Source organism: Mytilus californianus, unplaced genomic scaffold (assembly GCF_021869535.1).
Source record: "Mytilus californianus isolate M0D057914Y unplaced genomic scaffold, xbMytCali1.0.p SCAF_2, whole genome shotgun sequence".
Taxonomy (NCBI): Eukaryota; Metazoa; Mollusca; class Bivalvia; order Mytilida; family Mytilidae; genus Mytilus; species Mytilus californianus.
Window position 1 is genome coordinate 46,052,189 of NW_026262668.1, and position 14,538 is coordinate 46,066,726.

The 14,538-nt window shown below is 30.4% G+C and overlaps 1 protein-coding gene across 1 annotated transcript; it reads left to right on the forward strand.

The window, feature by feature from the left end:
* The first annotated feature begins 8,972 nt into the window (after window positions 1-8,972).
* LOC127728784 (homeobox protein ceh-31-like) lies at window positions 8,973-14,316 on the forward strand. The gene is made up of 3 exons (XM_052236400.1): window positions 8,973-9,418; window positions 10,902-11,103; window positions 13,832-14,316. The coding sequence occupies exons 1-3, from the start codon at window positions 9,049-9,051 to the stop codon at window positions 14,094-14,096; spliced, it is 837 nt and encodes a 278-aa protein (XP_052092360.1). The 5' UTR covers window positions 8,973-9,048; the 3' UTR covers window positions 14,097-14,316.
* Window positions 14,317-14,538: the final 222 nt, after the last annotated feature.

The window sequence follows — 14,538 nt, forward strand, 5'->3', positions numbered from 1 at the left end:
TTCCAGAACGAGATTTCAACGAGACTGAAACATCAGAAGAATACATCCTTAATCACAAGAGAAAAAAGAGCTGTTTGCAGATACTATAAATAATGCTTGTTTCAATGTGTTCTATGCTGTCTCGTGCACAAATACAATACTATAGAACTTTAAAATGATTTATAATGTTAGGATACTGTGTTTTTAAAATTTGCTGTTACAAAAATTATAGAAATTATTTTAGATTAAGTAAAATATCTCCTTGATGCAAAGCTATGATCCCTTGTCCGACTTTGGCTATACTTTTTGTTCTTCTCGGTTTATCATCTCTTCATTTTTTAAAGGAGGTTTGGATTTTAAAATATTTTGGCCTGGAGCATTTCTAAAGAGACATTTATTGTAGAAAAGCGCATCTGGTGCAACACCAATGATACCATTAATGTTATTTGTTATTAGTTTCAAGCTAATAAATTACATAAGAAAGCTTAATCAACAATGTTGATTTTTCCCTACAATTATACTCATTGCATTAGTCACTTATATATCTGTTTGGGACAATAATAAAAAAATTTTAATTAGTATTCTCCCAACAAATACAAGATGCAATTAACGTGGGCCGGGTTTCAGGAAAATTCCCAAATAATAACTTTATTAAGATATATTAGTACACAATAAGAAACTAAAATAGACAAATCGGCAACACGTGAAAAAACTGGAAGCATGTTTGAAATAAGTTAATTCGTATATTATCATTTTAGTAAGTTTCTTAAATTAACCAGCCATATTGCGAAGGTCAATACGGACTGTTATTATTTATCAAAATAATACATTTTATTGTAGTATGTTTCAAATATCGATAACTCTTTAACGAATCACCTAGATCGTAATGCGCACTTCTAGTAAATCATGTTATACATTGCCTTTATTGTTGTTTTCAAATTAATAATTTCAACAGATTGGACATATTTAAATGATACTGAATTTTATAATAGGGCTTAAAATATTGAACATACAATATACAAAAGGTACGGTTAATCCGTCAATAGACGTCCGCGTGTCAGGAATGATTGGGCATTGTCTCCATGGTCGACATCAGGAAAATTAAAACACGATAAAAGACTAAACTTAATGTTAAAAGGCAGTTGACGGCCGCTCAGAGTTTATTCGATAGTTCATTAGAAATGATTTAAGAAAAAAGGACACGTTTTAGGTATTATGAAAGCATACGGGAATGAGGGCTTTGAAACATGCAAGAAAGTCTTTAATAAGTGATATTATATTCACTTGAGGATTTATCTTTTAATATCATTAACTGAAGGGAGTTTTTATAGAGTTTTTTGTATAATTATTTATTATTAAAGCCTTACTAGTTACTTTGTTTTTCGTATCTATAATTTGCATCAATCTGATGAGTCACGCCCTTTTCAACAGATTTTAAATCTTTCTTATGATGTGATGTTTCCCCACTGTCTCAGGTTAGGGAATATCTGGGTGCACCCAAACATGTTTAAACCGCCACATTCTGTATCTGCCTGTCCAAAGTCATGCGCCTGTGTTTTAGTGGTTGTCCTGTGTTGCTGTATATCAAATCTTTGTTTTTCATTTATTGTTTTGCATATTTTTCAGGCCATCGCTTTTTTTTGTTGAATAAAATCTTTAAAAATCATATTAATGTGACAGCAGACATCTACAACAACGACTTACCTGCAAACATCAGCATTACCACGCAACCATTCATCATAAACTGTGTTATTATAGAATAGAGAATGGAAACGGGGAATGTGTCAAAGAGAAACAACCCTACCCAAGAGCAGAAAACTGCCCAAGACCGCAAATGGGTCTTCAACGCAGGGAGAAAATCCCGCTGTCTCCTAAACAATAATGTATACTAGTTCAACAAAATTGGCGCCACAGTAAATTCCGAAACCTACAAATGAACCAAAAAAAATGTCATAAAAACAACAAGATTAACAAAGGCTAGAGGTTCCTGACTTGAGACATGCGCAAAAATCCTGCTGGATTAAAATGTTTTACGAGATCTCAACCCTTCCCTATATCTCTAGCCAATACGGAATGAAAAACGCACAGTAAACTAAGGTTAAAAGAAGTTCGAGTCCGATATTAAAATAGTTAACAGAAGAAACTGGGCAAAATGACAAGGATAAGAACAAATTAACAAAGGACTACTAGCAGTTACTGACATGCCAGCTCCAGACTTCAATTTAAGTGATTGAAATAATATGTTTTCAACCACAATCCCCTCCCGCTTGGGGTTTAGTATCATGACATCATGAATTTTACGAGAAGAACATAACCCTTATCATTCTAACAACTGGTTTTAGAATAAATATGTTTATTTACGATGCAATTACCCTATAAATTAATTAAAATTAATTAAAAAATGCCATCTTTAAGGAGTTGACAACAGTATCATAACTATATCCCTTGTAAATAACTCTGTTTAAATGTTTGGTTAGCTTTTTGAGGTGAATGATGACATTTTTGGGAACCTGAATCCTGAAGGTATAAGATGTCTGCACGTTGATTTATATTTACGAAAAATGTCCTTGTAGCTGATTTTAGACATGAATTGTGATTCGTAACAATATAGAAACGGCTCAGCAATAAGTGGTGCACAATAAGTCCTGTTGGAATTCCGATAACTTGGCGATATATGAAATCTCCATTGCGAAGACAAATGTTATCTAGTAAATATCCAATTGACATGTTTTTTGTTTGTTGTTACTAAATAATGACCAAAAAACATTTGAACATATATATTCACATTCAGACGTTTTAAATGCCCATTTAATACGGGTTGGATTTTTTTCGTAATGAGATTATGATGCAAAGTCCTGTTGGAATTCCGATATGTAGGGTCGAAAAATCAAAACTGAACAGATTCAAAAGCACCAATATGAGCATGCAATTTATCAAGTCTTTCCAATGAATTTTTTGACACTCCAAAAGTAATTAATTCCACTATTTTCGTAGACCTTAATTGAAAACTTTTTCACTAGGTTTTTGATTGTACCAATTTAAACAGTGAGTAGACAGACAGTTTAGTAGTGGAACAATGGTTTGAAGATGAAATAAATCTATACTTGTAAAGTGTTTTGTGCAGAGTTGGAACTTTCATGATTTCCGGTTCTGCTTGTAAAAAGGTAGCAAATGGTTCATGTTTATTAACGATGTCATTTTCCAAAAATGAGTCAATGGAATGTTGGTGAATTTGTGATTTCCTCAAATATCATTCACGTCAGATAATAATGCTATTATTATATTATATTATTACAGCCTTATTAGCCGGGAAAACCTAGATGAAACGAACGGTCGACTATCAATATTATTTTGATATGGTCTATTTGGTTGAGTTTCAAAGAAAGCAACCACGATGTGACAAACATAATTATGTCAAACAAAATTTCGCTTCGAAGAGGACAAATTCTGCATATCCGAGCAGTTCGAGCACTGTTACTTTTAGATGAGGAATATATTTAAGTCTGAAGAACAAAACCAACCAGCATCTCATTAAGCATCGGGTCATCATTAGATATGACGAAACTACATCAACATGAATAAAACATATATATTTATACATATATATAACCTAAATGCATCAAATAATTCCTGCTGGATTTCTATGTACATGTATTCTAAGTATTATCACATATTTCAAATTGTGAAAATATTTCACAATTATGCACTGTACACAGTTCTTTTTGCTTGTATGACATTACACTCCCTTTCTGTTTTGATCCCAAAAAGTTGCATGCTTAACTTGACGCACAGGTGCTGGTTACGGGCAACATAAGTTTACCGAGGTTTATATTTCACAAATCCATTAAAAAGATACAAATCAAGGTAAACACAAAAACTAAGGGATTCGCATCATTCATTAAGTTATCTAATATTTGTCTCTTTTTCTATTGTTGAGTTGCATTTTGGATTTTACATTCTTCTCCCTTTCAAATTTCTGAACTTTGTTTGATTGTTTGATTTAAATCACCACTATCAAAAAGTAATAGGGGTAATGTCATTAATTCCTGAATGTGTTATACTTCATAAGGTCAATGAAAATAGAAAAGACTAGTTCAATTTGATCTCAATTAAAATATAATTTAAGTATTTTTATCTTATATCAATCTATCTACGTCAAATTGAAATGTTCTCAGAGTCATACATTACTGTTTAAGACAATTTTGATATTAAAAGAAATTGACAAGTTTTTCATAAATTTAGTATAGTGTTGCATTGAAGGACATCCAGGGCCAACATTAATTAGTTTGTATCTGAAAGATATATGTTAGAGTACAAATTGAAATTCAGTAGGATCCAGAATCCTTCTAGTACAAATTGGAATTCCAATATCTGCTAGTAGACATTAGAATTCAGATTAATACTAGTTAAAGCTCTAGTACAAACCAGCATTCCAATATCTACCAGTATTAGTACTACTAGACATTTGGATATCCATATTTGTACTAGGAGGATTCTAGATTGTACTTAATTTCTATTAGAATCCAGGATACTACCAAATCAACAGTAAGTATGATTTTAAATTCTACTGAATTGTTTTATTATTATTTATTATTTTTACTGATGCACTTGATAGGTAAAAAACCAGATAAATGATAATATAATGACATTTTCAATACTTTATTAGAAACAAAATATTGTAAAATACATAAACTTTTGTAAATTTATCTTAATTATATTTACATTCGCTAATACTTTGTTTATGGTATTTTGATTGACTTTACAACAACAACAAATTTTGCGTTAACTAAAAAGATTGTCCTCTGAATATTAATTTTGAGACATTATTGAAAATTTTACAAATTTTGTATCGAAAGACATCATTTAGTCACCACTTCGATGTTAACATGTATATCTATCATATAGTCATTTCTATAAATTTACTGTTTGCAAAAGTATGAATTATTCTAAATACTAAGGATTTTCTTATCCCAGGCATATCGAACTTTTTTGATCTGAGCGTCACTGATGGGTCTTTATAGACGAAACGCGCGTCTGGCGTATTAAGTTATAAGCCTGGTACCTTTTGATAGCTATTATTTGTGTGTGTCTCTGTCCTGTATGTTCTCCCATTTATTTGTATTCTAGTCCTGTCATGTAATCTTGTCATTTTAATGTTATATTTAACATTGCCATAAAAGCGGGAGGTTTGGCTAGCCACAAAACCAGGTTCAACCCACCATTTTTTCTTAAAATGTCCTGTACCAAGTCAGGAAAATGGCCATTGTTATATTAGTTAGTTTCTATGTGTGTTGCATTTTAGTGTTGTGTTTCTGTTGTGTCGTTGTTCTCCTCTTATATTTGATGTGTTTCCCTCAGTTTTAGTTTGTAACCCGGATTTTTTTTCTCAATCGATTTATGAATTTCGAATAGCGGTATACTACTGTTGCCTTTATTTACATACATAAATTGAGAATGGAAATGGGGAATGTGTCAAAGAGACAACAACCCGACCATAGATCAGACAACAGCCGAAGGCCACCAATGGGTCTTCAATGCAGCGAGAAACTCCCGCACCCGGAGGCGTCCTTCAGCTGGCCCCTCAACAAATATGTATACTAGTTCAGTGATAATGGACGCCATACTAAACTCCAAATTATACACAAGAAACTAAAATTCAAAATGATACAAGACTAACAAAGGCCAGAGGCTCCTGACTTGGGACAGGCGCAAACATGTGGCGGTGTTAAACATGTTTTTTGAGATCTCAACCCTCCCCTATACCTCTAGCCAATGTAGAAAAAACAAACGTACAACAGTACGCACAGTAAAACTCAGTTCAAGAGAAGTCCGAGTCTGATGTCAGAATAGGAAACAAAAGAAAATAAACAAAATGACAATAATACATAAATAACAACAGACTACTAGCAGTTACTGACATGCCAGCTCCAGACCTCAATTAAACTGATTGAAAGATTATGTCTTCATCATATGAATATCAGGCACAATCCCTCCTGTTTGGGGTTTAGTATTATACCGTCATAAAATATATGAGAAAAACATAACCCGTGTCATGCCAACAACTGGTTTTAGAATAAATATGTTTAATTCCGATGCAAAGACCCTATAAGTGAATCAATATTAAAGCCAAAATATGCAATATTTAATGACCTGACAACAGTATCGTAACTATATCCCTTCTTAATAAGTCTGTTTAAAGGTTTTGTTAGCTTTTGAGGTGAATACTGACATTTTTGTGCTTTGTAAAGAATATTACCATAAAAGATTGGATGTGAAATACCCGAACGTATAAGATGTCTGCATGTTGAGTTATATTTACGAATGATGTCCTTATACCGATGATAAAATTTAGTAAATGTTTTGACTAGTTTATGATAAATAGTTTTTTTTATCTGATAGACAATATTTTAAATACTGTCAATACAATTTTGGTTTTGGTTAAAAATGTCCTTATATTTACTGAAGTGTTTAACCATATATAGGTATCAATAATTTGATCAAATGTTTTGAAATAGATGTACACTAAGTCTAAAAAAAATCTTAATGCACCTCATATGAGTTGATGATACTGTGAATTTCAGGAAAGATCGAAGGACTTTTAGAAAAAAAAGCTCTCTTGTGAAATAAATTCATAAGAAGTTGTCTTACCTCTGTTCTTTTTATTCAGATTAGTTTGATAATATTATCTTATTGCATTATAAAGAAAACCAAAATTCGTTTTCTTTTTTACAAAGTTCTTTTGTTGTTTCTTGTTTAGTAATCATATAGTATAATCCAGGATATCTGGGTATACCTGTGGATATTAGAGTTCTGATTAGTACTGAATCTTAATTCCAATTTCTACTAGTAGATATTGGAATTCCAATTTGTACTAGGATGATTCTGGATTCTACTGAATTTTTACTTGTACTGTAACATATACTGCCGATATGATTATGGTTTTACTGAGAGATCTCCGATTGTTCATTTTAGATAAATACTACCAATTTTGGAAGATCTACCACAATACAGTTTTTAGCTATATTTAAACATATTGAGAAAAAAATAATGAAAATACGACATTACCGTATCGTAAACTTAAATTACACTTATGAGGCTCACGAAGAGGATTTTTTGATAGATTTATAGACTTTAAAAAAATATGTAAATTTCATCTTGTCACAAATATAAAAAAAACCTGCAGTTCTATTGTAGTACAACCTACGTACATATTACGTAGATGAGTACCGTTTTCGTGACGTACATATAGTATTTTAAGTTCACACTTGTAGTTCAAAAGAGGTGGAAGATACCAAGGGTCATTAAACACTCACCAGTTAAGGATGTTCGCTACTCTGTTTCAAAATAACAAGCATTTTAAAAGACTGTTCTAAATTGATAGTATATAAATTAAGGAACTAAAAAAGCAGAAAAACATGAAGAGTCCGTGCGCTTGTTTTCGCGATATAAGCCATTGAAAATTTGGCGGGAAATGATTCTCTCTAAATTTTTCATACTTTAAACATTGGCCGCTTTTTCGTTTCAAAAACTATGAAAAAATAACAAGGATTTTATAAGATTTTCAAATATGGCTTTTTAAACTATATGTAATAAAAATATGAAAAGAAAAGTATGCGGGCAATTTTTTTTAATGGCAATACACAGATAAAATCAGAGGATTCCGAAAATCTGGCAAAAATTCCAAAACAAGAGGAGAAAACATCCTTAAAACGAAACCGACAACCTCATTGGAAAAAAAATGATTAGACGAAAAAGACAAACAACAATCCACAAAACACAAAACACAACATAGAAAGGTAAGACTGAAATGACATCAAATTAGAAAAATACGGAATAATCTTTCATTTGTACTGGTGCGTTTTAAAGAATACAATATTTTCATTTAATGTTTTATTAAGCACAAATTTGTGATCGTAAAAATATATTGCCTCTTATAAATTTATGAATGAATGTGGTTTTTAATTTGATAGATGCTTTTGTTCTTTTTTGTAAATAATTGTTTGTTTTGATATTGTAACACAGTGATGACTGCTGTACCCATATTTTGACTATTTTATTTATAATGTCTGTTTTGTTCACGCATCGTTGTAAATATAACGGAATTTGATAAGACTGTCGTACAAGTGAGAGGTTTAGCGCTATAAAACCAGGTTCATCCACCATTTTCTACATTTGAAAATGCCTGTACCAAGTCAGGAATATGACAGTTGTTGTCCATTCGTTTGATGTGTTTTGTCATTTGATTTTGCCATGTGATTAGGGACTTTCCGATTGAATTTTCCTCGGAGTTCAGTATTTTTGTGATTTTACTTTTTATGGGACAAAATATAAAATCACTAAAACAATTATTTCTTTAATCAAACTAACAATAAAACCCCCTTTAGGTTATTGTTTTTTTTTTTAAATATCTGGGTGTTTTACGTGTATATTTATAATAACTATAATCATATACTTTATATACAGCAGAACATTATTATTTTTTTTTAATTTTAAGAAAGCTTTTATTCTTTTTCCTATAGCTTACTTAATTGACAATTGATTCATTAACTGCATATAATCAGAGTGCAGAGTGACTAATATGCTTAATTTCCTTTAAAAAATTACGTAAAACTTTAACCATGAAGCGTAAATTATATTAAAGCTCTTTTAGTAACCTTACTAGATACCTGAGCGATAGGTCCCGCCTATTGACAGCTGTATTAGATACGATTTGTTGTCTGTATTAAAAGAATATATTTGATTGGTTGGTTCAATATAATACGACAATCATTTCACAGCCACGGGAGGTATCAATTTCATGTCAATAATATTATAATATCAGTATGAACTTTCTGCAACTCTAAATAAATAAAATAAAATATGAATGCCTGTGACCCTTGAACTGCATGTAACATCTTAACTGAATTAATCTTCTTAACTGATTCGTTTAAGAAAAATCTTGAGATAATTTTCTCTTACATTCATTTGGAAATGGAAAATATAACACATGAAATTAATGCCTTATTCGTCTAGATTACTGAATAGAGTTTGTTAAAAATTTAATACATAAAATACTATAAGATAAACATAATGTCTACTACCTTAGCAGAAGTTCTTTCGGAGTCAGCAAGTACCTCTTGCAATTCTTCACATGAATATAAGGACTTATGTGATTCTACTACTGACAAACCTATCTCGGAAAACAAATCATCTATTCTTAGTACCATAAACAGTCAAAGACCTTTAGCTAGTGGTGCTAGTTCGCATGGTATGTTACACGTTCCTCAAATTCCACAGCAGCGACCATCATTTCTTATAAATGACATTTTACGCAAAGATGATAACACTTCTAAACGACCAGATACCAATGCACTACAAAAAGAATTAAATTACGAATCCGATTCGAATTCGAATTCTAGTAGCAATGAGGAAGTAGGAAGTCCATTCGATAGATCAAGAGGTATGTCTATTGCTTTTAGTGCTAGGTGAATGATACATTGACTCTTTAAAATGACACTGAATTTTTTGGAATATGTCGTTTAGGCAGCTAAAATATGTGTTCTTCTATTTGCAATGTAGATTATTAAATAAAGTCCAATTACTATAGCACTGAAATTTAATACCAAAAATTTCTTGTTTAATGATTAATCTTACACAGAAATTTAATATTACTGAAATGAATAAATAAATTAATTAAATATCACTGAAAAATAATTGAGAAATAAATAAATAAATCGATTAGTAGAATACTAACCTTGTTAAAAAATCATAAAAAAGAATTGTATGCTTGTCCAGAACTTTAATAATGCAGAATTGATCCAATATCAAATCATATTTATCAGTATAAGAAAAATCATTAATATGTGCAATATTATTGATAGTTTTTGCTCCTAACTAACGGATTTTACTCGATTTACACTGAAATTTTCTTCAGACAACCATATATATTTTAGTATGCCCTACCCTTATCAACCAGAAAACATATTTTTAATGAAAGTCCGCATTTTACAAATATAAAAAAACTAGCATGGCCTATTTTAAGTCTTTATTTGTTAAACTCTGCAGATACATTTTACCATTTTTACAAAAACTATCATAGTTGAGACGATAATATTAACTTGAAACGATTATCGTTGATGAGTTTTTGTTTAATCATTCTTTTGAGAGTTCTTCCCTTAGTTAAATTTCATCCATGGATTCATACATATAGAATTTCCAAACTTGTCTCTAAAAATTCCCCATGAGTGTTAATAATCTAGAAAATAACTGAACCCAGCAAACTCTGAATGAATCATTATCAACAAAAATGTTATACACATTTTATGTTTAGGTTTACTTATTTCAAAGGTACACTTTTTGAAATATATATATAAATAAGATAACAAACTGCACTGAAATAAATACATAATATTTCCTTTTAGTTTAAAAAATAATAAATATTACTTAAACCTGTAATTTTAATGACAAAAAAGAACATACAATATTTAATATATATATAAAATATGATAATTATAAGTAGATCATAAACAATATATTTTAATACAAAATCAAACAACATTGGCATAATTTTATTCTAATGCAGTCTAATGTCATAATGGTCAAAAATTGACATTGAAAAAAAAAATAGAAAAAAATAATAGTAATGAAAATAAATTGGACTAAATCAGTCTGTACAGACGACCTCTTCATAGCAGATATTTCTGACAAAAGAAATTAAAAAAAATAAAAACAAAAAACAAATAAACAAAGCAAAAAAATCAAACAAAAAACAAGGCAATTCTTTGAAAAAAGGAATAAACTAAAAGTGCAAAAAAAAAAAAAACAACAAACAAATACATCAAGAAAAAATTACTATACAAAGGATGAAAATTTTAACATTGAATACTATATGATGTATTATATTTTGGATCCATTTAAAGTGAGTCCAATGTTGTTTATAACAGGGAATTCTGAATCTCCAACATTTGTATTAAACAAGCCAAAGAAACCACGAAAAGCAAGAACTGCATTTTCCGACAATCAACTGCGTGTTCTTGAAAAGAGTTTTGAGCGACAAAAATATTTGAGTGTTCAAGATAGAATGGAACTTGCACAAAGGTTACATCTAACAGATACTCAAGTCAAAACGTGGTATCAAAATCGAAGGTTTGTATTAATATAACACTTAAGATGCTGTGCATTTTGCATATAAGAACAAATATTATAATTTTTGGATAACGTTTATTTTTAAAGTTCTTATTTGGAAGTTGAGCCATTTACTTATTATATAAACTAATGGCAATAACTTATATTGAGTTGTCAATATTATGGCACCCCCTTCATTTTCTAATAAGGCAAACAACCTTAAATTCATATTTATAGAATGGGATGAAAATGGAAAATTTGATAGTTTCAGCAATTTTCTTGTACGCAAGTTGCTTGGAGCCAAAACGCAAATTTGTAAAACAAATTCGAAAAATATCAAAATTGATATATGATATACTTATTTGTCGGTAATTTGTACATTTTCCATTTGATCTCACTGCCTAATGTTTTTTTCTGGAACAAGACCTGATACTCGATAATATTAGACAATAATGTTACGTGTCAGTGCAGCAACGTCACGCGTGTCCATCAGCGTCGATTTATCAATGAAATGCACACGAAGTCAATCATACAACCGAACAACTTAACGTTTTGTACGCGTAAAAATAGTTTTACTAACTATTTCATTTTATTTCATATTCTGAACCAACAAAAATATTGTTAATACGAATTGCCAAAAAGTTCAATGCCAATTTTGTTTTTGGTATTGACTTTATCAGCTCGAATATCAGCTCGCCCTAGCTGGCTCGCTTGATATTCTTTCTGAAAAGTCCGTATCAAAAACAAACTTGCCATTATTCTATATGTATTGTGACATTTGAAAGATGGTATTTGAAAACAAAATTATAATATTTTAAAAAATAAATGAGCTACATAAAATGGTCATATTATATCTTCCCTTTTAACAGCAAACATCTTGCTTTGAAAAGTAATCGAGAAAAATGGGAAACCGGTTGCAAAGTGTTCTATCCTTAATTTCTTTAATATTGGCTGCACCACAATACCAAAAGACATTAAAAGTAATATAGATATAGAATATAAACACTTAATAAACTCAAAAAAGACATTAAAAGTAATATAGATATAGAATATAAACACTTAATAAACTCACCATAGATACAAATGTGTCCTTCATATTATAATTAAAAAAATGATTAGTATAATTGTTGATCTCAATTAGGTTCACTATATATATTTATAACCAAGAATAAATAATACCATAATTGGTATATGAATATTAATCAGTTCGTGATCTCACAGCTAAGTTATATTATACTTGTGGTCTTTTGGAAAATATATCCACCAATTTCTTCAAACTTGTTTAAAAGAGTGAGTAATTTTATCCCATACAATGAAGCATAAGAATCTGAAGAAAAATATTGAGACAGAAATAAATGTTCTTATGTTAATCAAAAGATGTGCAAATAAACATCTAAATTAAATCATGTTTGCTCCCAACAATGATGCAAAAAAGACTGAGATCAACATGATCTTTAATACATTATTCATAAACTCTTACAAATGATACAAGGAGACGTTAATGTTTTGTAAATAAAGGTAGAGAAAAAAAATGAATTGGGCAACTAACAACCTAAAACGAAGATAAAAAAAAAACTATGGCAAACAAAACTATGATTTTAAAAGCGTCAAGATAATCGTCTTTCATTCTCCAAGCTTATTTCATATGAATAAAAGGGCGAAAAATCAATAATGACTGCAAATGATAGATACGCATAGCAATGTTGAATTTTGTTATACATAAAGTAATTTATTTCATATATGAAAATACGGAGATGTGGTATGTTTGTCAATTAGACAACTCTCCACCAGAGACCAAATGATGCGGAAGTTGACAACTATAGGTCACCGTACAGCCTTCAACAATGAGCAAAAACCATACCGCGTAAGAGACTGATTCAAGGCTGATAAATATCATCAGTCGATTCATTGTCACGGCATGTTCTTTGTGTCATGCGTCCATATCAGAGAAGCTCATACAGTCGACGAATCTGGTCTCTTTCCTTTTGGATTTCATGCGATTCTCTTTGTTTTTGTTTTTCACCTTGTGATTTTTTGTATCTTCGTTATGAATATATGAAATTTGAGCATTAATAAACTACTGTTGCTCCTAACTTATCGGTATTACATTTTCTTGTTTCTGGGTTGTTTTTTTTTGTTATTTTCTTTCCGCATTAGTAAATGGATTAAAGTAAAAAAAAATACGGGCATTTTGATATAAACATCATCTCAAAAGACAGACATTTAAAAAGTTAAGTGTTATAACCAATTAAGGGTATTTTTCATATGTTTTCTTGAAGCAAATTAAGAACTGTTCAGACAGTTTGCTTGCAGTCAATCCAGAAATGCGCAGTGCCTTTTCAGACAATTCAGTATGTTGTTTGTTACAGCTACTGAAAAGTCTGAAAAAGAATGAACAGATTTTAACTGACTTTAAGCGATTCTTTGAACAGGAGTAGATCAATCTGATATCAAATGAAAGACTGAACATGACTTAAAATTATTGTTCATTCGCTAAAGAAAATGACCGTTTAAGTTCAAAATTGGTTCAATGATGGTTGATTATTTGACTTCCTAATTTGAAATCTCGAAACCCTTTAAATGAACTCAAATTTCATTTATGTATTTTTTTTTATCGTTTTAAAATTATTTACAAAAACAAAAATGAATTTTTTTCAATGATAAAACTTCAGAAAGTGCATTCCCAAGGATTTAAGGACTTACTATTTAAACCCTTGATACTGATATATCTTTATTTATGATTTTTCAGAACAAAATGGAAAAGACAAACCGCAGTTGGACTTGAATTATTAACGGAAGCAACAAACTTTGCCACTGTTCAAAGAATGATTCACAGTAACAATTATTGGACAACTTTCCATCCAAATATAACATCACTGGTGAACAATATAGAACAATCTGTAGTAAGACCGAGGTGTCCGATACCAACCAGCAGTCAGTATTTATCTTCATTATTTATGTCAGGTGCTTTACCTTCTCTTATGTCACAGACACGTCCACAAGACGACAGGTAGTGAAATTCCAGGAAAATAATAACATAGTGTTATTATGTTATTACTATTGTTATTTTTTTTATTTATCGAAAATAAAAATTGCTCAGATCGACATAAGCTTGTGTGGTATGGGTATGGGTGCTTTGCCGTCTTGTATGTAACAGACAAGTCCGTAAGTGACAGGCTGTGGAACTCAACTGAATTCATCACAAATTATGTATTCAAATGTTGTTTTGTTTTAATAATTAAAAAATCCTGATATACTAAAATGCCTTATAGCGGGCCGGTATAGATATTCATTAACAAAATAGTTATATATTATCTTCACCGATATTATAAAACTTAACTTATACTTGTCTTCTTACTTTGTATAGACAAGGACCACCACTTGCACGTACTTCTATTCTGTGTAATGTATTCCCTTCTTTGATTCCAAAAATAATTAAAAAAAGAGGGTTTTGAA

Bases quoted from the DNA above. Each gene is read 5' to 3' on its own strand.
- LOC127728784 (XM_052236400.1), top strand. From the start codon at position 9,049: ATGTCTACTACCTTAGCAGAAGTTCTTTCGGAGTCAGCAAGTACCTCT. The intron at 9,419-10,901 runs GTATGTCTATTG...TGTTTATAACAG, and splicing joins TCCATTCGATAGATCAAGAG to GGAATTCTGAATCTCCAACA. The intron at 11,104-13,831 runs GTTTGTATTAAT...ATGATTTTTCAG, and splicing joins ACGTGGTATCAAAATCGAAG to AACAAAATGGAAAAGACAAA.